This window comes from Rana temporaria, chromosome 7 (genome assembly GCF_905171775.1).
Source record: "Rana temporaria chromosome 7, aRanTem1.1, whole genome shotgun sequence".
NCBI lineage: Eukaryota > Metazoa > Chordata > Amphibia > Anura > Ranidae > Rana > Rana temporaria.
This window is the reverse complement of record NC_053495.1, coordinates 181,497,853-181,523,160: the sequence shown is the minus strand read 5'-3', so window position 1 is coordinate 181,523,160 and position 25,308 is coordinate 181,497,853. Positions and strand designations below refer to the sequence as shown.

Here is a 25,308-nt window from a genome sequence, read left to right as displayed (position 1 = left end):
ATTTTTTTTATAGAAATAAACTGTACCCTTTCGCAAGGTTCACATTTATCCATGAAAACCATTCCAAGATTCATTGACACTTTGTCTTGGCAGCTGTTGAAGTCAATAGTTTTCACAACAACCAGTTGTTTTGCTTTCTTGTCATCTTGGATCACGTATCTGGTGTGACAGACACCCCCAATGCTGGACTGTGATACAGAAAGAAGCAGATAAGTGATTATAAAACATTAAAAGCATGTTAACCTCAAACATTTTCTGTTCTTAAAGTCTATCTAAAATGTTTTTATTGCTGTCTGTATCCTCATTAGGGGATATACTTTTTGTATTTGTCACAGTGACTACCATTACCGGTCTTAAAAACTAAATTTTGCCGTGCCACCAGAAAGTGAGAGAGGACATTTTCAGTAGGGACATTTGTTTTGTAACAACTGTCTAAGAGTGGATTTCTCTGACATTGCAAGTTTTCCTATCACTTCCTGTTGTCTCTACAAGAGGAAGAGAAGCTAAATCTCTTCAACAGGACATAGATGAAAAGAGAAACTGACCGGGGTTTTTTATTAGTCCCTACTCGACCCATAATAAAAAAAGTATTGTTTACGAGGCAAACAATAGCGCGCTCATGGAAAACAACACTTAAAGAGAATAAAAACCCTGTTCACGACATGCTTATCGATCCTTGAGGACACGTACGACAAATTTCATCGGACTTGGAAGCCCTGGATAGACCACTTTCGGCCTTCTCAAATGACCTCCCGATTCCTAGAACTGTGAAGGTTCCATGTGGTACAGCCTAAAACCCCTGGGGTGCCCGATTCCCTCCCTTCTCCACTTCACTCCCTCTCTTTCTACTTCTTTTATCATCTTGCTGCTTGTCTTTACCTGCTCCCTCCCCTCTTTGTTTGGCTCCTGCAGGCTCTGGAATAACAGTGTAGGCTTTAGCCCATTACTCCCCCCCCCTTTATCCATGTCATATTACACTATAAGGCCATTGCCACCCTTACTCTGCATTTGGGCAGCAATATTTATACAAAGTGTATCGATACTTTATGTTTCCACTTCGTTTATGTACCTCTTACTTCTCTTGTTTTATTGAAAAATTTCAATACAATTTCAGTAAAAAGATAAAGTTTTGTCTTATATTGCCTTCTTTTATATTTTAGCATGTGTGCACCCAAGCTGTTTAGGTCTTTAAATACCTGTAATCCCATACTGATAGTTAAAGAGGAAGACGTATGGTGTTCCTCACATGCATGACAACCTAATTAAATAATTTATAGAAACTATGAGGAATCATTGAAATAAAAAATGCTTCTACTGTACACCTCTATGTTCATATTTATATCAGCCAAATACTCTTGTTGCGCTAAACGTGTATTATATTTCCTCTAAATAATGTCAAAGACTCATCAAAATCTCAGAAACAAACACCAACCTCCTGCAGATCGTACACATTCTGGGATTTCTTGATGTTGACTTGCAACATGCTGAGAACTCCTTTGAACATGTTGAGGACAGAATCTGAAACATCACTAGAGGCAAAGATATCTCCAACACGTCCATCGTGATACTCAAACTCGATGTGCTTGGAAAACTGTTCAGACAGAACCTGGCTCAGGCTAGAGGAGCGAGTGAATGGATCTTTGGGCCACATACCTGTAACCTCTTTTATGTTAATAGACACAACCTATAAGAGAAAAGTATCAGTAGTTTAGGTATTACTAAAAGTGCATGAAATATGTTTAACATAACAAATCTACAACTATTAGCATTGACATAAGAGGTCATGTTTGTTTGCACAGCTTACTATATGATGAACTGGTTAAATACAAAACATAGCACAAGCAATGTAATGCATCAGAAATAACTAAAGTAAGAGTGGCTTTCTCCAGGGCCCTACTTCAGGCAAGGAAGGTCATTCTTTTAGGTTGGTAATCGATAACCCCCCCATTGGTTAAAACATGGGAGACTTATATCGGGAACACGCTCCTCATGGAAAGGTACATATATCAACATAGGGGTAAACTTACTTAATATGAGAAACTCTGGTCTATATGGCTTAATATCCCTGGATTATTCCCAAGGGAGCGCTTGTTCTGATGATGGTACTGCAATGTCCCATGGGCTGAGTATAGACTGGAAGCTACCAGGGAACATAGGGGTGATATAAATGAGCCATATGGCTTCCTGCAGGTCCCACAAACTCATTAGTCAAATTTCATCCATTTGGAAGGACGAATAGGGTTGGTTAAATTGGGTAACTTTGCAGGACAGAGATGCAGCTTACCAATGTAACACATTTGCATGGATATGAGTTGGTTACGACTATGTTTACTGGTATAATGGAATGGAAAAAGCGTTTGTACCTGTTCCTTCTTTTTACATTTTTTTGTAATTGGTATTGTCTAAATAAAAAACTTTTTTGATAAAAAAAAACTGAAGTAAACAATAACATCTTATTTGGATGTTTAGTCATAGCTGTGGTGAAAATCTGCTTGATACAAGGAACCGTTCAGGTTACAATTTATAGAAATCAAAAGGAGAAAACTGCGCCAAAAATTAGAAATATACACATCATTCCTTAGGATGACATAAGAGTTCAAAATATGGAATATACTCTAATGTATATTAGCCAGCTCAAAGAAGTCCATATATTATACAGTGGTTCGTAGATATCCCGGTTAATGACACCACAGTGAGTATTACAGACAATGTGCCCACCACCATATAAAAATGGCCGCTTACCAGAGGCTAGCTCAAAAGCGCATTCGGCTATGACCCAGCCACAGCCTTTGGCTTGAATGCAGAGTGGTTGTAATATACCAAACCAGAGATATCTCCTCAGTGTGTCATAAAATCCTTCCGCATATCGTAAGCTCCGTGATGGCATTATGAGAACGTGCAAAGGAAGGAGAGGGACCATAGGATAATAACGTCTTTAAGTAGCTGCGGAGGTATGGGGGTTTTTGGCATCCCCTGGTACTGAGCTGGTTCCCTGGTTTCTTAGTGTGTGGTATTTGGACACCTCTAAATGCCCAAAACCCCCCATACCTCCGCAGCTACTTCAGGCATGTAAAGACGTTATTATCCTATGGTTCCTCTCCTTCCTTTGCACGTTCTCAAAACGCCACGGTATGCTTACGGTATGCGTAAGGATTTTAGAACATACTGAGGAGACATCTCTGGTTTGGTATACTCGCTATTACAACCACTTTACATTCAAGCCAAAGGCCATGGCTGGGTCATAGCCGAATGCGTTTTTGAGCTAGCCTCTGGTAAGCGGCCATTTTTATACGGTGGTGGGCACATTGTCTGGAATACTCACTGTGGTGTCATTAACCGGGATATCTACGGACCACTGTATAATATATGGACTTCTTTGAGCTGGCTAATACACATTAGAGTATATTCCATATTTTGAACTCTTATGTCATCCTAAGGAATGATGTGTATATTTCTAATTATTGGCGCAGCGTTCTCCTTTTGATTGCTTGCTCTGTGTGTATCCCACTAAGCTGCTGCCTTGTGTTCATTTTTGTCTAGCGCAGTTTTCTTTGTTATATACAATTTCTAGAAAGGCCAACTAGACCTAGGCTTAGCATAAAAATATTTTTGAATTGTTAATTTGTCAACGAGAATATTTCCATTGACTAAATTAACACAATTTTAGTTGACTAAAATACAACTAAAACAATTCAGATGACCTAAATACGACTAAAACTAGAATGGAATTTTAGTCAAAAGACTAAAACTAAAACCAAATCAAAATTTGACATAAAAATTAACACTGCCATGGAGACTGAATTAAAAAAAATCCACTCTCCAAGACATTTTGAATATTTAAAAATGTAGCGCTACAATGATTATACAAACCAAACAAAGTGCAGCACCATCCATACGAAGTTTACTTAATGGTGAACTGGTTAGATACAAAACTTAGCACAAGCAATGTCATGCGTCAGACAATAAAATCTTTTTTGGATGTTTAGTCATAACTGTGGGGGAAATTCTGCATGATGCAAGGACCCGCTTGGGTTACAGTTTATAGAAAGGCCACCTAGACCTAGGCCTAGAGTAAAAATACTTTTGAATAGGTGGGACAAATAAGATATGTAGCCATCAGTATTAATTTCGTAGACGAGAATATTTCCGTAGACTAGATTAAAACTATTTTTAGTTGACTTAAATAATACTAAAACTAAAACATTTCAGATGACCAAAATACGATTAAAATTAAAATTGCATTGTAGTCAAAAGGCTTAGGCTGGCCATACATGTTCAATTTACTTGTACAATTTTCCTTTAGATTTACCAAAAAACATATAATATAAGGGCAAATTAAGCAGGCCCTTGCATTACATATTTGGAGGTAAATCTAAAGAAAAATGTACAGAAAATTGTATAATGTACAATTGTAGCCTTAAATATAACTACAACTAAAATGGCATTTTAGCCTAAAGACTATAACTAAAACCAAATCTAAATTTGACATCAAAATTAACACTGGTAGCCATGGAGACATAATAAAAAAAAATGCACTCTCCAAGACATTTTGAATATTTATAAATGTAGCGCTATAATAATGATACGAACCAAACATATAAAATATAAAACAACGACAAATTGTGAAAAAATAAAAAATAAAACAGCACTCTGTTTACAGCAGGGGTAGATTTCTCATGAGGCATTGCAAGGCTGGCAGTTACAATTACGCCCAGAGGCATGATGGGACTTGTAGTTCTGCAACAGCTGGAGGGCCCCAGGTTGCCTACCCCTGGTTTATAGCATGCATTTCAAGCACTATAGCGATGTGGGAACCAGCGCGATTCCAGTGCCGGTTCCCGCATTACATCTCCCCCGCAGGCAGTTCACACTGCCCTCTGTGAACCGATGCGGGTGTCAATACAAAGTTAATGACACCCCCAGGTCAGTTCACAGATCGTAGTGCGAACTGTGACTTCGGACAAGATCGGATCGCATAGGTGTGAACACCCATGCGATCCGATTCCAGTGCACTATTTAAATGCGAATCCAATGCAAGTTCAGTCATACAACTGTATGGCTGAACTTGCATTGCACAGACATCGCATGTGATTGGCACCAGCAATGCGGTGCGAATCACATGCGATGTCTGACATCGCATATGTGGGAACCCAGGCTAAATGTCCAATTCCTGTAATATACATTGCTCCAATATATGGGAACTGTGATTCACTGCTATGTTGTTCCATGTAATCTTTGCCACCTTCAAACTCATATATCACCCCCCCAAAACTGAAAATGTACTAATGTGCTCCAGTGTGATTTGATTCTACCCCTAGCAATCATCAGTTGTGCTCGCACAATATTATATGGGACCTTGTGATTTGTAGGTCCCAATAGTGCTCATTCTCACCAAAGGTTCATCACCATAAACTGTCCAGGAAAATTAATAGATCCTTCCCACAGAGGGTTAATCTCACTGCGGCTTTGCCTCCCAGGTAAGACAATACACTCAAATGAAATAGCAGAGAGAACTTACCGTGCTTTCTGTAACCAGCTATTTTATTAACAAACAAGTTGATATTTGATTTGAGTATATTGTCATATCTGGGAGGCAAAGACACCGGGTTAGGATTTATTATCAGCACAGTAAAAAAAAAAAAGAAGAAAGAAATAGAGAACTTTCCGAAATATGCATAAAAATCTGATCCATGACTATATAGGTCATTTATGTTGTGGTCCATAATATCCCCCAATTGCTTTAGATTCACTTTATTTATTTTTGTTACCTTCATTAAGTATCTTTTTTGACCATGAGCCCTGATCTCCAGTTTAGCAACCAGATTAATTCCAGTACGGCCAAACTCATTTTCCGGAAGTCCGACCATGGTAAAAGTCTCATAGTTGTACATTGTTATTTTATTCTGGCTGAATGTCGGTTCTGTGGAAGAAAGCATTTGTTGATTGCGAGATGAAGGCAGGACACATTATATATTTATATCATTCTATCTATTTATGACCACATTGCCTCTTTTACATGAAGTGTTAGGCCTCGTACACACGATAGGTTAACCAGAGGACAACGGTCTGATGGACCGTTTTCATCGGTCAAAACCGATCGTGTGTGGGCCCCATAGGTTATTTAACCATCGTTTAAAAAAAAAGCCAACTTGCTTTAAATTTAACCCATGGATTCCTAACCGATGGGAAAAAAACGATCGTTTGTAGGCACAACCATCGATTAAAAATCCATGCATGCTCAGAATCAAGTCGACGCATGCTTGGAAGCATTGAACTTCATTTTTTTTTCAGCTCGTCGTTGTGTTTTACGTCACCGCGTTCTGACACGATCGTTTTTTTTAACCGATGGTGTGTAGGTGCGACGGACCATCAGTCAGCTTAATCGATTAACCGATGAAAACGGTCCATCGGTTGGACTGATCGTGTGTACGAGGCTTTAAAGGGATTGTAAAGGTATATATTTTTTTTCCCTAAAATAGCTTCCTTTACCTTAGTGCAGTCCTCCTTCACTTACCTCATCCTTCCATTTTGCTTTTAAATGTCCTTATTTCTTCTGAGAAATCCTCACTTCCTGTTCTTCTGTCTGTAACTACACACAGTAATGCGAGGCTCTCTCCCTAGTGTGGAGAAAGCCTCTTGAGGGGAAGGGGTGAGCAGGAGTGTCAGGACGCCCACTAACACACAGCTCCTTTCTCTATCTGCAAAGTAGATAGAGTCCTGACCCTTCTGCTCGCCCCCTCCCCCCTCAAGAGGAGACACCAGGGAGAAAGTGTCGCATTACTGTGTTTAGTTACAGACAGAAGAACAGGAAATTAGGATTTCTCAGAAGAAATAAGGACATTTAAAAGCAAAATGGAAGGATGAGGTAAGTGAAGGAGGACTTCACTAAGGTAAAGGAACCTATTTAGGGAAAACATTTTTTACCTTTACAACCCCTTTAAGGTCAGAATGTATGTGAAGGTTCTCAGTTATACAGATCATCGTATCATGGTACAGTGGAACCTTGGATTACGAGCATAAACCGTTCCAGGAAAATGCTTGTAATCCAAAGCATTTGCATATCAAAGCGAGTTTTCCCATAGTAGTCAATGGAAACAAAAATGATTTGTTCTACTATGGCATGCAATACTGCATGTGGCCAGAGGTGGGGGGGGGGCTGCCAGAAAGACTCGGAGACCGTTCGGCTGCATTCAGCAACCCTTGGAAAGGCTCAGAAACATGCAGAAATTTAGTATTTCCAAGTATTTCCGAACAGCTCCGGTGCCCCCGCACAGGGTTGTCAACTTTCAGTAAATATACGAACTGTTTGTAAAATCCATAATTGTTGCACCTGTCCATAAATGTCAGTTACGGACATGCAGCCTACATGTCCGTAATGGACATTTAAGGACAGATGCAAAAAGTACAGATTTTACAAACTGTTCGTAAATTTACTGAAAGTTGGCAACCCTGCCCCCACACCTTTAGCCAAATGCAGTACTGAACACTGCAGAGCCTTGAATCATGCTCGTTTTGCAAAACAACACTAGCAAACCGAGTCAGGATTTTAAAAGAAAATTCTCATATTGCAAAACGCTCGTTAACCACGTTACTCGCAATCCAATGTTCCACTGTAATTGCATACAGTTCTGTTATGTTGACAACCTTTTTCCACTTATCGAAGTAGTTCTAATGAAGTTTTTGGAACGGAGGAGGCTACTTGGAACAGTGGTGAAATGGTTTCAACATTACAGAAGAAGTCAGGTTAAATGTTAATAATTACTACTTGCTATTTTTATAACTTTATCATTTTTTTAATATATTTTCATTATTGTGTTTGTTACCCCAGCACTTCATATTTCTGATATGTGCCTGCTGTACCATGTACTTGTATGGGAAAGTATCCTGTTCTCTTTGTATTGCTTCTTTTATGTGAAATCCCTGGTGTTCCTGCTAGACCCTCTGCTTTCCCATTTAAAAACCAACCACACTAAGCAGGAGAACACACCTTGGTCAGTTCCTTAGCTGTGCTAAAAACTCAGTATGCTCTCCTTTAATGATCAAACACTTCATATTCCTGATCTGTGCCTGCTGCACCATGTACTTGTATGAGAACGTTTCCTGTTCTCTTTGTATTGCTTCCTTTGTGTGAAATCCCTGCTAAGTCCTCTGCTTCCCTATTAAAAATTGACCACACTGAGCAAGAGAACACACCATGGTCAGTTCTCTAGCTATGCTGGGAAATCAGCCTGTTCTCCTCCAATGATCATACTTGTCCTGACACGCCCCCGCCCCCCGATTTCCAGCCATTCACTGAGAAGCTCTGTGTGCTGCTGCTGCTTCTCTTCCCCTCCAGCTCCTATGTGGCTGAGAACAGAGGAAATGTGATCACTTATAAAAATGGGGAAAAAAGGTATTTATATATATTTTTTTTTATATCTATACAAAAATGTTTTTCATTTCATTTCTATTGTAAACTGTCTTAAAAATTGCTGCTTCTACAGGATTTTCGTGTTCTGCCTGTAGAAGCAGCTCAATGTTATTCTATGTGTCCATGCACATTAGGATGATTACAGACATATTTTAAGCTCAACGTTTAGAGCAGTGGTTCTCAACCTGGGGGTCGGGACCCCCTCGGGGGTCAAATGATGATTTGCCAGGGGTCACCAAATCATGGGCTGTTCCTGAAGCCCGCACTGTTCTCCCAGGAAGGGAGATGATAAGAGGGGGAGGAACAAGGAAAAAGGGAGAGAAAGGAAAAAAATAGAGAGCAAGAAAGACAGTTAGAGGGAAAGATGGGGGGAAAAAAACAAGGAATTAGGATAGAGAGAGATAAAAGGGGAAGAAGGGAGAACACAGAGAAAGAGAGGTACATCCTAAATTGTACCATTAGGGGTTTTAATACTGTACGAGTGGAAGGGACTCGGGAAATGCTAAATTTCCGCGGGTTAGGGGCGCAAATTACTTGTCTTGCCTTGGGTGCTTTCAACCCACGCTATGAAAATAATTTTACTGTTAGGGGTCCCCACAACTTGGGAACTAGGGGTCACGGCACTAGAAGGATGAGAACCACTGGTTTAGAGGCAGGAAAAAAAAAAATTCTGTCTGGATCACGTTTCTGATTGGAGCTTTCTGGCAGAAAAAACGCAAAACTCTCTTAAACTTGCCTAAACTATGTACAAAAATGCCCTATATGAGCTTTTTTTTCTGCCAAGAGAACAGACTTTTTTAAGCTCAGTGTGCATGGAGTGTGACAAAGTGATCGTTTACAATCACTTTAAAGCCAGGGGATTGACATCATGAGTAATAGAAGCTAAAATTGTTTAGGTTATGTTTAATTGAATATGTTGGGATGGGCATGTACTGCTCTTGCTGCATTGAAAAATGTACAATGGGTACTGCAGGGCAAATAAGTTGTACCCAACATGTCTTTATTGTGCATGTCTTAAAGGCCAATTCCGTTTCAAATTTGATATTTTATAAAAGGGAATGAAGGAATGAATAATACCCCTTTGAAAAAAATGTACATAATTTTTATTTTTTTTTGCCCGTTTTGCTCTGTTATGCATTTACAGGCTTATAAAATGCCAGTTATTCCCATTGGAAAAACATTCCAGCTCTGCCGGTAGCTGAGATCTGCTTATTATTTCCACAGATAAAACATTTTTCAGGAAGAAAAATTATAAATAGAAAGTTTGTACAATATTTTTAATATTGTATGTTGCCCTACATAGGAGTATAAAACTAAAGAAGCTAAAAAGTGAATTATGTGAAAAGTAAAATATCTAAAGCGAATATTCACCAGTCAATGTTCTTTAAAAATTAGAGAGTTGAATAGTTATTAAGTAAGATATAATTTGTAATTATGACTACACATGTTATTATTTGTTTGCTGCAATTATTGTATGCTAATGAAGAATTATATTTATTTGTACATTACAAATGTTATCAATAAAAAAATTATTTTGCTACACGTATTTGCAATGTAATTAACACAACCAGATTTTTTATGTTAGAATTCAATTAATTGATTCTACAGAAAATGGAACTGTTGAAATATTTTTTTTTTACCTATTTTGGCATGATCAGCGCCTGTTTAAAAAACAAAGAGAAATGGTGATGGTAAATACAAGCCAAGAGAAAAAGTGTTTAAAAAGCAGTAACATATTTTATGTATTACTATATATATATATATATATATATACACATACAGTATAGCCACACATATTAAAAAAATAATACATAATCTTAATACATTTTTCTAAGAAAAATAATTTAAATAAATATTAAATGAATACATATAACAGGAATAATTAATGATAAATAATTAACTAATACTGGAAGACTGACCCGCTAGAGCGAGCACTATTGCTAGGATGATTCCCCTCATGATGATGGTGAATATTCTCCTAAGGACATCCTGGGGTATTTATAGTGGAAGCTCTGGTAAACGATCTCTGGACACACCACATTTGGCAAGCTATAGTGTGCTTATCGCTTTTGGCTAGCCAACCATTTCATAAATTATTACCCTTGCAAACAAATAAGGGCACCATCCTGCACATTAAATATCAAAAATACAGTAGAAAAGAAAACTATTTTTAAATGTGTATCAACGCATATAAATAATCTGCATATTTTCTAAATGTTGGTTATTGTTTATTATCATTTTAGTTTATGATACTGTTTAGTTACCCTTTTTCGTGATAACCTACAGGTTATGTAAACTTTGTCCTGGTCACTGTGACATTTGGACAGCACAACTTACAAGTCACATTAACTGTGTATCATCATCAGATCTCCCCAAAGGGAGATTAATTGTACATTTCACTTAAAATAATATTTTTTTAATAAAGTTTATAAATACACAATTATCCTAAAATATAATTATTATGTAGGAATGTAGCAATGCAAAAAAGGAACAATAATCAAATATATGTCCAAGCACGATTAAAACAATTTTTTTTAATTTATAAAGTTTAAAATAAAAAAATTCCCCCTGCAAGGCAGTGTTATAATGTGCTAGTATGCGTTGCATACTAGCACATGATGTGAAATTTACCTTAAAACGAAGCCCTCCAGCGTCACGTTGTCACCGCTGACAGGGCTTCCATCTTTACCCAGTCTTCCTTCCGGGTTCGCAGGCTCTGGTACTTTAAATGGACAAGCCGCGATGATGTCACTCCTGCACATGCGTGCAGGAGTCACTGTTCACGGCATAGGGCGCTGAAGAAAAAGCACTGTTATGCTGTTCATTTAGCGTGCATACGCTGGCGACATCACCGGCGCCTTCACAAGGCGCACGTTTAGGAGATATTTACTTTACCTATAGGTGAGCCTTATTATAGGCTTACCTATAAGTAAAAATCAACCAAGGGAGTTTACTCCCACTTTAAATTAAACTTGTACTGAGGGATATATATTTATATTTAAAATAAAATACCTACAATAGTTACTGCCAGCCCCTCTATTAGAGCCTGGCATACCACACTATGTAAGTCATTTATAAAAATGAGCATTGTAAATACCTATTTAGAGCTATCTTCAGGCCAGTCACGTGACCCACGACCGCCTTACAGCTCAGAGACAGGACTTCTGCGGGAGGCCACGTGATCTCCCTGGCTGACGTCAGAGGGAGATCTCGGCCCCTCATGCAGAAGCCATGAATTGGAGCTGTAAAGTGGCCATGAGTCACGTGACCTAAAGATAGCTCTATATAGGTATTTACAACGCTTGCTTTTAGAAATGACTTACATAGTGTGGTATGCCAGGCTCTAATAGAGGGGCTGGCAGTGACCATTGTAGGCTTTTTATTTTTAATAATAGCGGGGCTGGCAGTGTTTTTTAAATTAGACTTAACAAACACTTTACTGTGGAAATCCAAAAAGTCTCACAGTGACATAACCCGTAGAACCTTTCGGTTGTGGAGTTGGGGGAACAGACTCTATGACCCAAACTTTAAGGCCTTCAGTAGATTTTTTGTGCTAAAGGGATATATGAATAAACAATTCATAAAAATACCCTTCGCCTGAACTAATTATTGTTTATTACTAACTTCCATCTTCGCGGATCGCCGTAACTAGTCATTTGCATATTCTACGCCGACCGCTATGGAATCGCCACCTAGCGGCCGGCCTAGAATTGCATCCTAAGATCCGACGGTGTAAGTCAATTACACCTGTCGGATATTAGGGCTATCTATGCGTAACTGATTCTATGAATCAGCCGCATAGTTAGGACGGGCGGATCACAGAGATAAGACGGTGTATCAGGAGATACACCGTCGTATCTCTTCTGTGAATCTGGCCCTTAGTATTTAATGTGAAGATCCAAAATTCTCACAGTGACATAACGTGTTTAACCTTTTGGTTGTGGAGTTACATGGGGGAACAGACTCTATGATCCAAACTTTAAGGCCTTCGGTCTATTTTTCGTGTTTAGGGTTTTTTTTTTTTGTCAAAGCTTAATTGAACTAGTTGAAGTAAGAAGCTGATTGGCTCCTATACACAGCTTCACCAGATTTTGAGTGCTTCAGTTTTTGTAAATCAAAATGTTTCTTCTTTTTGTTAGATTTTATTGCTTTACTGGCACGATGCTCCCCCTATTGGCCATAACATGGATAGGTATGACAGTTTAGATATATACCGTATCTTATATTCTCCTCTTTTTTGTGCATTCCATTCCAGGGGATAATTTTTCTTTTAATTCTTAGACAATGCCTTTTTGTTCCTATCGTGTTAATAGGGCATTTGGTTACCCAAATGTAGAGCCAGCATGTGAAAAGTGCTCCATAATATGGGATTTTCTAAATGACCAAAAGTGGTTTTGGCTCCAGGGACCCAGGAGCATCTTTCCCTGGTGCTATTTAATTCCACCTGTCAGCTCCATCCCTAGGCATACTTTCTAAAATATTGGCCCAGTACAAGTATGTCTATCAGCAGTTTTCACTTCAGCTTGATTTTATTTGCTGCACATCAGTTCTAGGTCAATGATTGAGAAAAGGTGATCAAGCCAGTGAGTTAGCATAATAGCCAGATAAGTTGCATTTCCAGGAGGTTGTCATTATTAGTAACTTTTCTTTAACAATTCAAATTAAGTTGCTGATTTTACACAACAGTAATGCCGCGTACACACGGTCGGAATTTCAAAATGAGCTTTTGGTCGGAAATTCCGAGCGTGTGTAGGCCTCATCGGACATTTTGTGCCGTTATTTCCGACAGCAAAAATTTGAGAGCTGGTTCTCAAATTTTCCGACAGGAAAAGTTCTTGTCGGAAATTCCGACTGTATGCAATTCCGACGCACAAAAACCCTACGCATGCTCAGAATCGTTGAACTTTATTTTTCTGGGCTCGTTGTAGTGTTGTACGTCCCCGCGTTCTTGACGTTCAGAATTTCTGACATTTGTGTGACCGTGTGCATGCAACACAAGTTTGAGCCAAAATTCCGTCAGAAAAAAATCCATGGTTTTCTTGTCGGAAATTCCGATCGTGTCCATTACAGTGTTTTCATAAGTCATCTGTTAGTTTAGAAATATAATCTTTTTCATTTTTCAAAGTTCTGGAGAATGAAGAAAGAAGAAACCAGTATATTGAGAATTAGTGTCTCGGGACTTGAATATTCCCGAGTTTTAGCACCAGGTTTGAAACAATACAATTGAATCAAAAGGAATAATCACCAGATTATAAGGAATATGCACCAGAGTTTGCTGACCAAAATATATCTTAAATCTAAGTTTAATTTTACCTGTATGCCTTAAAAAACAGTCCAACAATAATTAAAATAACTTAAAATAAAGAAGTATATCTAAATGTAATTTTTTTTTTTTTTATAATATTTACATGTAAATTTTCTGAAATAGGAAAGTCGACTTTTTGGTCAGCTAAATCATGAAATTACAAATATAAAATGTGGAAGAGGGCCATCCAGTGGTTACATTTCCAAATTTCATGCCAAACAGCAGCAGCAAGAAAATCAACTTGAAACATATGAAAACCTTGTTGTTTATAATTATAATAATAATAATAATAATAATAATAATAATAATAATAAAAAAAAAATGTAATCAATAATGCTTATGACAACTACAAACAGCCACAAAGTAAAACTTAAAAGTATCTTTTTAAGTATCTTTATACCATGCAAAAATAAAAACTATGAAAATACTGTGCATGCATTTTGTGTGGGAAAAAAACAGCACGGAACTGCATCAGGTGTGAACTGGCCCTTAGCGTTTATAAAGTGCCCTTAGGCTGAATTCACACCTGAGCGTATTGTTTTCAGGGTGTTTTTCCTGGCGATTTTTCAGGCGTTTTGAGGTACAAAGTCAGTAAAACCCCTGTAAAACCCCTGTAATCTGCCTAAAACTCATGCACTTTTTTGAGCTTCAGGCGTTTTGCTTTAGGCGACAGCATTTTCAGATGTGAACAGGGGCCATTTAAATTAATGGGATTTTGCTTGCTGGGCTTTTTGGAACTTTTGAGATTTTTAGCGCATTTTACGAGCATTTTATGAGCTGAAAACGCTCAGGTGTGAATGCAGCCTTATGCCGCGTACACACGATCGGTTTGTCTGATGGAAAACAGTCTGATGGACCGTTTTCATCAGACTAACCGATCGTGAGTGGGCCCCATCGGTTTTTTAACCATCGGTTAAAAAAATAGTAACTTGTTTTAAAATTATCTGATGGTTAACTAACCGATAGACAAAAACCGATCGTCTGTAGGCACGTCCATCGGTTAAAAATCCACGCATGCTCAGACTAAATTAGGGGACGGGAGCGCTCGTTCTGGTAAAACTATCGTTCGTTATAGAGATGGCACATTCTACATTTTTAAAATTAGTGCCTCGTTTATTGCAGCGCATTTTTTTCTTCGTTCTATTGCTAGAATAAAGAAGTTGTTTTGCTGATACTTTTGTATTTGCCCCTATTTATCATGAGCTGAGCTCAAAAATCATTAATTAATATGCATTAATATGTTATGCCAATTCTCTAGACCATGTAATGACCTATTATCATTAGTATATAATAATAATAATAATAATAATAATGATAATGTGCTAAAAGTATAAAAAATGTATTTGAAATCATATAAAGCTTGCAAAAAACGATGTCTCAGACACATTAACAGAAACAATTTGGTATCTTGTTTTACTGTAAAAATGGTTAGGTTAATTAAAGCAAATAATTATATATTTGATATTTTGAGCATTAAAGTTAAGAAAAAAATAAAATGCAAAATAGTTACAATAAAGAGGATGAAATGTCAGGAACATAAAAAAAAAAAAAACATAATGTAAACTGTATAAAATAAATAATTTAAATACAGATAAGTACAGTAATTTAGTTCAAACCCCCTTTAAAACAAAAGAAAACAAAACTACAATAAAGATGATAATAGTTTGAGGAAATTTCTGTTTTTGAGTAATGGAAGGCCAAAAAGATTATATCAATGTATCCTTGTAAAATACGAACTCTAATGCCCTGTACACACGATCGGTCCATCCGATGAAAACGGTCTGATGGATTTTTCCATCAGTTATCCGATGAAGCTGACTGATGATCAGTCGTGCCTACACACCATCGGTTAAAAAAACGATCTTGTCAGAACGCTGTCACGTAAACCACGTACGACGGCACTATAAAGGGGAAGTTCCGTCGTACGTGGTTTAAATTGTTTCTGTTAATGTGTCTGAGACATAGTTTTTTGCAAGCTTTATATGATTTCAAATACATTTTTTATACTTTTAGCACATTATCATTATTATTATTATTATTATTATTATTATTATTATTATTATTATATACTAATGATAATAGGTCATTACATGGTCTAGAGAATTGGCATAACATATTAATGCATATTAATTAATGATTTTTGAGTTCAGCTCATGATAAATAGGGGAAAATACAAAAGTGTTGCGTTTATATTTTTGCTCAGTGTATGAATTTGTTAAATTATGAACAGCACATTAGGTTTGTACGGAAATATGCCATAATGGCCAGACACTATTTTCTGAAATGTTATTTTTTTTGTTTGTTTGTTTTTAGTAAAAAGGGTTCCTAAAAATATTTATTTTCTAAATTGTTCATAATCTCTATTACTCTACGGGCCAGATTCAGATAGACTTCTGATGGGCGTATCAGTAGATACGCCGTCGTAAGTCCGAATCCCCGCCGTCGTATATTTAAGCGTATTCTCAAACTGAGATACGCTTAAATATTGCAAAGATATGACCGGCGTAAGTCTCCTACGCCGTCGTATCGTAACTGCATATTTACGCTGGCCTCTAGGGGCTTGTACGCTGATTTACGCCTAGAATATGTAAATCAGCTAGATACGCCTATTCACGAACATACGCCCCGGCCGTCGCAGTAAAGATACGCCGTTTACGTAAGGGGTTTTCAGGCGTAAAGATAAACCACCAAAAAGATGGCGCAGCCAATGTTAAGTATGGACGTCGGAACCGCGTCAAATTTTTCAAGTTTTACGTCGTTTGCGTAACTCGTCCGTGAATGGGGCTGGCCGTAAGTTACGTTCACATCGAAAGCATTGACTATTTGCCAACATGATTTGGAGCATGCGCACTGGGAAACGTCCACGGACGGCGCATGCGCCGTTCGATCGAAACGTCATTTACGTGGGGTCACACTTAATATACATAAAACACGCCCATAGCTTCAACATTTGAATTAGGCGGGCCCAATACGCTATGCCGCCGTAACTTCGGCCATAAAATCTTTGAGAATACCATACTCGCCTCTCAAAGTTAGGGCGGCGTAGCGTATAGGAGATACGCTACGCCCGCCTAAAGGTATGTGAATCTAGCCCTACATTTTTAGAAAAGTTGCTGTAATTATTTTGGGGCTGTTTTTTTTTATTTGTTTAGTAAAAGGGGTCTATATAATATATCTTTTTAAATTGTTATAAAGAACAGTTTATATTTTATTGTTTAAGTAACTGTTCAGATTCAAGGACAAATGACTATAAAGCATTTTAACCTTAGAGGTATTAAGTTTTAGTAAGCACGACTTTTTAGAACAATCAACGTGATTTCTATCTGATACTTTCATATACTTTACAAAGCACAAACATGCCTTGAAACTTAATACAATCTATTGAAACTGAAACACTGACAAATTAAGCCAACCAAGTTTTAATTAAAGTTTTCAATCAAATTCATTGTTATTCATTGTTATTATATAATATTCAACCCTTTACTTAAATTTTTCAAATGACCATAAAAGATAAGTTTTGCAGGTAAGCATATTTTGTAAATATTTAGAGATTGGGGCTAAAACCGTGAAGAGAATTTAGATTATGGGAAGAGCAAATTGGAGTACAGTACATTATTTTTTTTTTAAACTAATAATTATATTCACATTATTTGGTACAATTTCAAATACAGGAAAAACAAAGATGTTTGGGCAGTTTGGCAACTGGACATCTAGGGTCAATGTCCATCCTAGAATCACAGCTGCAATTATTTTATGAAGTGTGTTATCTATAGTTTATAAGATTCTTTTTTTTTGGGGGGGGGGGGGTAATTGTCTAACCTACAAAAATTATGATTGTTAATGTCATCCTGACATTGCAGTAGTTTAAATGTTTTGCAATTGAATTACAGGTTCTCTTGTGAAGTCACGGTGATCTTGTACAAGTCAATATTTGTTTTCATCTTCTAATCCAATGAACAATCAGATAATCGGTGTCACTGCAGATTATATGAAGGCACATTTTTAATTTTACAATAACAAATTGCATACAGCAAAAGATTATACAACACCAGATTTTCTACTTTAATTTAGCAAAATTTGAAAAGATTAATAATGGAGAGGGAATGGGATTTAAACTAGGTACAAAAATTTTTTTTTTTAGTGCAGTTTAGCAGTATTTTGAATTTCCAAACAGCATATTTATAAAAAGGTTGTACCTAGTAATAAATAGTAGTTTGCTTGGATTTTTTTTTGCCATTAGCATCTGTTGACACCTTCCATTACTTGCTAGACATGTGCATTCGTTTTCGTCTGCATGCATTTTTATCCGAATTTCGGGTATTTTCGTTATTGTTTTAACAAACAAAAATGAACGCGCAGAATCTGAAATTCGAAAGATCCGACATAAAAAAATGCTTTATGTCTCTGCTTATGTTTTTTTCACAAGTGTATTGGTATACTACATTGTATTTTTTATTGTAGAAAAACACACTGCCCTTATGTGTCTGCACAGTTTAGACTATTCTACCTTGATAAGTGAAAATACCTCCTTGTTGCTGGTCTTTTGTTTCTGGGACAGTGTGCTTTTATTTTTAGTGTAACAAAACAGCAACCTTGTGTCTAAAGCCTCGTACACACGATCGGAAATTCCGAACGTTTGTACGCTCCATCGGACAGTTGTTGTTGGATTTTCCACGGACAAATGTTGGATGGCAGGTTTTAACATTTTCCGTGGACAGCGGTCAATTGTCGGACAAAAGTCCAAAGTACAAACACGCATGCTCGAAAGCAATGCTCACCAAATACAACATTAGCAGAAGGAGCCCAAGGGGTGGCGCTAAAGAGCTGAAAAACCACATAGTACGTAACTACGTTTGTGTTCCTTGGCCGACAATTGTGTGCCGTTTGTATGCAAGACAAGTTCCTGGCCAACACCCTTTCGGACAAAAGTCTGCAGAAAATCCGATCATGTGTATGAGGCTTAAGCCTTTACCTCCTCAGTCTGCTCACAAAACTGCCCTTCTGCTGGTCAATTTTTCCTATGAGTCTCTAAGGTGATACTTACATTTCTACAGTATCTACCGTATCAACACTTCCACATTTTAGCTTTGTCTACCTGGTCACGTCCATGTACTGTCCTGATCCTGGCCAATTTTTACAAAATTATGCCTCAAGACTATTGTGTTGATATATTTGAAAAATTGGGTATATGGGTCTATGGCAGGGCACTGCATTACACCAGGGTATTCAGTGTTTTGGGTATACACCCTTTCCTCCCCAACTTTTAATCCTCCAAGATACACAGCATTTTGCTACCATTGATAGAAATGTATAAATGTATTAAAATACACAATAAAAACCATATCAATCAGCAGAAAAATATACAGGCTTTGCATTATGGTGGATTGATGCATTTCGCCCAAAGAAAGATAGAAAACTGGATCTTTAAGTGGATGCAAACCCACTCTCATCATTTCTACATTACTTCCATAGTGCTGATCTATAAGGATATACCGTATATACTCGAGTATAAGCCGAGTTTTTCAGCAAATCTTTTGGTGCTTTTTTGCGCCTGATCTCCTGGAATTTGGGGACCCGGTATCGGCCGACCGTAGGTCCTCTGAATCCCAAACTTGGAACACAAATAGCCCCACTCTTCCCCTATAAGTGTGCAGAGTTTGCTGTCCGGGGGACATTTTTCAAAGTCGGGCACCCCTTCCATAGGCTCCCGTTAAACGGTCATTTCTCCGGTAAATTTGGGGACGTGGTATTGGCCGGCTGTAGGTTCTCTGAACCCGAAACTTGGCACACATGTAGCCCCAGTTCTCCTCTACAAGTGTGCAAAGTTTGCTGTCTGGGGGACCTACAGCTGGGGAGTACCGATTTTTCAAAGCTGGGCACCCCTTCTGTATACTCCCATGTTAAATGAAAGTCTAGTCATGGACACAGTGAGGCATACACATGGACACAGTGAGGCAAAGTGAGGCACAGTGAGGCATACAGATGGACACCCTAGGCTTATACCCGAGTCAATACTTTTGCCCATTTTTTTGTGGTAAAGTTAGATGCCTCGGCTTATATTTGGGTCGGCTTATACTCGAATATATATGGTACATGCCTCCTGCATGTATCCTTACCTGTCCAATATCTCCCCTTTAGCTGTTTGGAGCCCTGCAATACTCCGGATTCTGTGGGCAGGTCTGTTGTCCAGGGCTCGGTGGCTGAAGTTGTGATGTCAGTAGACTCCCAGCCCACCTCTACACTCCCCTTGGCCAGGCATCAATATTTCTTACACTGAACTTCTGCTGGTCTCGTGGAATATGCCCCATGATCACTAACATCCAGTCAAAACCCAGGAAAGTTACCACATGACTTCACCATGCCCAATCATGCTGAGGTGCGGCACAGCCAATCCTGGGAGAGCTGGAGAAGAAATGAAGGGGGATGTGAAGTAAACCGAATACCTCTCTCTCACTCCTGCAAGAGATAAGGAAATACCCTGTCACTCACAGCAAGGGGGAAGAAATGGACACCTATTACTCTGTGTCCGTTTTTATCTTACTGAAGAAATATAGGATTGCTCAGAGCTGGATTAACTCTTTATGGCAAGACTGGGCATAGATGAAATGACATCCTCTGCTGTAACAGTTATGAGTCTTAATTTAAAAAAAATAGTTGGGGTTAACATTCACTTTAAGGAAGCACTCGGGGCTAAACGCATCGATCCACCATAATTCAAGACCTGTACGTTTCTGCTGATTCATTGTAACTGATGGATATGGTTTTTATTGTGTATTTTAATACATTAAATTGTATTTTTATTGATATTTTTGTCACTATTTTGGCACAATAAAATCCCAAGTCTCCGGTGTCTTCCCTTTTGGGCAAACAATGGGAACATATTATGTTAAACAAACTTATTTAAAAGTCTGCTTGTAGGCCCTTCTAAGCCAGCTGACCCAAGTTCAAGGTCAGGTAATGCATTATAGTTGCAAAGAATTCAGTCTGGAGAATTTCTGCATTTGTTTTCCGAGACTGTGACCGTTCACCTCAAACCCATAGTGGCGATGAACCTGAACCTCAACTCTAACTAGAACCCTAGCTCGCAATTGACATTCCAGTTCATCCCAAAAGGTGCTTAATAGTGCAGAGGTCAGGGACATGAGTTTGTCAAATCATGTCTTTATGGAGCTGACTCTTTCAAAGGGGCCTTTGCCATAATGATCTAAAATGTCATTGTATGGTGTAACATTAAACATCCCGCACAGAAAATTTCTGAACTCAATAGTTTGGAGAGGAGATCACATACATTCGGCCGTATAGTGTAGGTAGGACAGTCAGGTCATCACATCATTTTTGGCTATATAGTAGACATGTGCAATTCGTTTAGTTTCTAATTCGTTTAACGAAAAATCGGAAATTCGTTAATTCCGAATTTTCGTATTAACAATTTTTTTATTTCCAAATTCAGACTTCCGAAAATTTTGAATTTCCGAATTTTTGTGTTTCCGAAATTTTGTATTTCCGAATTTTTCAATTTCCGAATCTTTAATTTTCGATTTTTTTTTTCGAACTTTTCATTTTCGAATGTTCGAAAATGAAAATGAAAAATAAAAAATTTGAAGATTTGAAAATTGAATTTTTTTTTCAATTTTTTAATTTTCGAATTCGAATTGTGGAATTTTCGATTTTTTAAATTTTCGAATTTTAGAAATTCCGAATTCAATTTTTTTCGTATTAAAAAATTCGAAATTGTAACATTCAAAAATCTAAAGTTCGAGAATCTAAAATTCGAAAATGGGAAATTTCAGAATTTCCGAAAATTAGTTTTTCCCATTTTCGTTTCATTCGTTTTTTTCGGAAATTTCATTTTTTCCGTTTTATTCGTTTGTTGCTTTTTCGGAAATCCGAAAATTTGGAATTCCAAATTTTAGAATTCCAAAAAAAGCAAAAAAAAACGAATCAAACGTAAAAAAAAAAAATCGATTTTCCCGAATTTCTGAAAAAAAAAAAAAAAAAAACGAATGAAACAAAAAATAAAAAAATGAATTTTTTGAATTTCCAAAAAAAAATAAAAAATGAAAATAACAAAAGAAAAAAACGATTTTTTTGGCAGTGCACATGTCTACTATATAGTAGAAGGTAGAAGTTCTTCTTGAATATCATTCTCTTGCTTTATTCATCTCTTGGTGACTACAGCAGAGGTATCTCCCAGACATAATTCCCATTTCTGCTTCCTCTAGGGCAGTGGTTCTCAACTCCTGTCCTCAGGATCCACTAAGGCTTAGTTTCCACTTGTGCATCTTGTCCTGCAACTTGAGACTGCAAAGTCACATGACAAGTCATACCCCATGATTTCCAACGAGTACCATTCATATCTGTGCAACTTCAATTTGCAGCGACTTCAGAGCAGTCCCTGCACAATTTTGGTCTGACTGATGCGATTTGAGGTCTATAGACCTCAAGAATACACAGGCATTACAAGTCGTGGCAAAACCACATGACTTTCAGGTAGCAATAGTGGAAACCTAGGCTTACAGGCCGGTCTTGCAAGATAACGGCAGTACGTCACAGGTGATACAATTTTCTACTCAGTGATTTCAGTATTCTAGTCCACATCTACCCAAGGTAATACTTAAAAATCTGTCCTGTTAGTGGATCGGAGGACAGGCGCTGAGAACCACTGCTTTAGTGGCGTTCACACTACAGCAGTGGTTCTCAACCTGGGGGTCAAATTACAATTTGCCAGGGGGTCACAAAATCCTGGGCTGTTCCTGAAGCCCGTACTGCTCTCCCATCTTTTGTGGCCGCCCAGTTGGGCTGTTCCTGGAGCCCGCGGATACCCGCTCAGCCTCTTCAGATTTCGTTTACATCATCTCTGGGGGGGCAGAGACTCGAGGTCAGCTGACTGGTGAGGATTGTGAAGTGGAAGGGGCTGGAGGAGACCCTATCTACTGATTTTGGCATAGGTGTCACTGCTACAAGACACCACAAAGTCAGAGACAAAGTGAGTAACACTACCTGTGATTATAGTTGCCATTAAAAGTCCCCACTACTGTTCTCGGATCAGCAGATGACCTTGATCAAGAGCACCCAAGTTGGCTGAACAAAACCCCCTGCCGGCACTGTCACTGTTCCCACCCCCCGCCGGCACTGCCACTCATCCGATTCCCCCCCGCCCCCCAAGGAGTAAGAGAAAGAATAAAAATTGAGAGTTCGTGGAAGGGAGAGGAAAAAAGGGGGAGGAACAAAGAAAAAAGCAGAGAGAGAATAAGAGAAAGAACAAGAAAGAAGGCTAGAGAGAGGGATGGGGGAAAGAAAAACAATACATTAGGATAGAGAGGGATACAAGGGAAAGAAAGAAAAACCAAGAGGTACATCCCAAAATGTACCATAAGGGGTTTTAATACTGTATGAGGGGACGGGACTCAGGGAGCGCTAAATTTCCGTGAGTTAGGGGTACACATTACTCGTCTTGCCTTGGGTGCTGACAACTCACGCTACGAAAATAACTTTACTGTTAGGGGTCCCCACAACTTGGAAATTTTATCAAGGGGTCACGGCACTGAAAAGGTTGAGAACCACTGCACTACAGCAACATGAAAGTCAGCACAACTTTGCGAGGCAACTTCGAGTCGCCTCCAGGACAGGCAACTTTGCCAGTGGCCAATCAAATAATCAGCTCTGTGGGAGGGGTTTGCCTGAGAAAACAATTTTCTCTTCCTGTAAAAGTTGCTTTGGTTAAGACACTGATCCAACTTTGGAGGCAACTTCCATTGAAATCAATGGGTACAAGTCGCCTAGAAGTCACCTTGAAGTAGTACAGTAACCTTTTCTGAAGTTGAAGTGACTTCTGTAGTGTGCATCAGGACGGCTCTCATTCACTTTAATGCAATTTCTCATGTCGCCCAACTTGGGGCGGCACAAGTCAGATCCCAAGTCGCGGTAGTGTGAACGAGCACTTAGGGTGTACTCATTCCCTTCCAGTGAATTCTCCAGAATAAATAAATATTTATATACATGGAGGCAGTCAGATTCACTAAATTACACATGCAAGCTGCGCTTCCTCACTTTGCAGTGCACAGTGGGTTGTGTTACTTCTCACAAAGCAAGTCATGTGTGCAGTGATTTTGTAAAACATTTTTATGCATTTATTAGAGTACAACACATAAATCTTTAAAATATTTTTAGAAAATAAAAAACAATTCAGCTTCATAAATTAAATAGGCGGTTGAGCAATGGTTTATGGTTCCCAGGCCACTGAGGTGCAAGTTACCGTAGCCCCTGGCTATGTACACACTGATGTAGTTGAGGTGTGGCAACAAATATACCATGTTCCAAGTTCATGTTCAGCAGGCATCACAGTAGTACCACGACTAAACGCGACTCATTCAAGTGAATAGGGCCATATTGCAACCTTGTGTAATGCATGCAGTTGCCGCAATGCCAGCTTTCAAAAGATTTAAGACAGGCAGTGAGGGAGTCCCAACCAAGTTATTTTAGCTAGGCCTCAAAATGGCCTACAGGTAAATACAATAAAACGAATGATAATTTTTAAAATCTGCACCAAATTGTTTTTAAATGTCTACTGGGGTCGCTTTACTGCATAGGCTATTTTCTGGAAAAAGTGAACTTCGCCTTTAGACTGGGTTCACACTAGCAGCGGCCACGGCTCACGGCAGGGGGACCAGTGTGTGTGCGCCTGTTCACGGTTTCAGAAGAAAAATCAGGTCAGAATTTTTGGGCAGAATACACACTTGAAAATGGATCAGAAGATGCACAGGACCCTTCTGCAATTCAGACTGCGGCTGCCCCAGAGATGTGAAAAACCCACATCCAATTTGCATCAGTGTGGTTCCAGCCTTAAACTCGCAATGGCAATACCTACAGCAGAAAAAGGAAGATGCTCGCTCCCTCATTTCCTGCAAGTCCATGTAACTAAGTGTTGAGGTCCCCCTGTGTCATAACATTTTTCCCTACCTGGCCAGACTCCTTTTCATCGGTCCCAGTACCAGTCACCCAGGTCAGGGATTTGGGTATCTTGGACGAGAGATTAATGCTACGACCACAGGTAAACCAGGTGGTGAGTTCTTGTCACTTCCACTTGAAACTCCTGAGGTCGACTTTTCGCTTCATTAAAGAATCGCACAAGATCTCTATTGTTAATGCCATTATCGGAAGTCGATTAGATTATTGTAACGCTTTGTACCTGGGTTTACCTAATAACATCATGCACAAACTACAGCTTATTCAGAATGTGCGCTGCAAGGCTACTCACGGGTGTTGGTCGTCGTGACCACATCACGCCACCGCTGAGAGCCCTGCATTGGCTACCCGTGAAGGAACGGGTTCTGTTTAAGACTGGTTGCATGGTGCACAGGGCTACCCATGGCAAGGGGCCAGTGTACCTGCAGGAAAAATTCACCAAGTATGTGCCTAACCGTACCTTAAGGTCGGCTAATTCGGAAACTTTGGTGATCCCTAAATTTCGAAAGAAAAAATGCAGAGGGAGGACGAGTGCGGTCCAGGGAGCACAGTTTTGGAACTCCCTGCCTCTAAAATTAAGGCTTGAGAATGATCTTTTTAAGTTCAGGAAGCTTCTAAAAACTTAGCT

At 38.7% G+C, this 25,308-nt stretch overlaps 1 protein-coding gene across 1 annotated transcript in view; it reads right to left on the bottom strand.

The window, feature by feature from the left end:
- The window catches only part of LOC120945971 (vitellogenin-A2-like), a 47,374-nt gene extending 36,986 nt beyond the window's left edge, over positions 1 to 10,388 (bottom strand). The window contains exons 1-5 of the mRNA XM_040360578.1: positions 10,330 to 10,388; positions 10,051 to 10,071; positions 5,769 to 5,920; positions 1,433 to 1,684; positions 27 to 188 (exon numbers count right to left, since the gene is read on the bottom strand). Coding sequence (XP_040216512.1) covers positions 27 to 188; positions 1,433 to 1,684; positions 5,769 to 5,920; positions 10,051 to 10,071; positions 10,330 to 10,369 — 627 coding nt within the window. The 5' untranslated portion in view covers positions 10,370 to 10,388. The remainder of the gene's footprint in view (positions 1 to 26; positions 189 to 1,432; positions 1,685 to 5,768; positions 5,921 to 10,050; positions 10,072 to 10,329) is intronic.
- Positions 10,389 to 25,308: the final 14,920 nt, after the last annotated feature.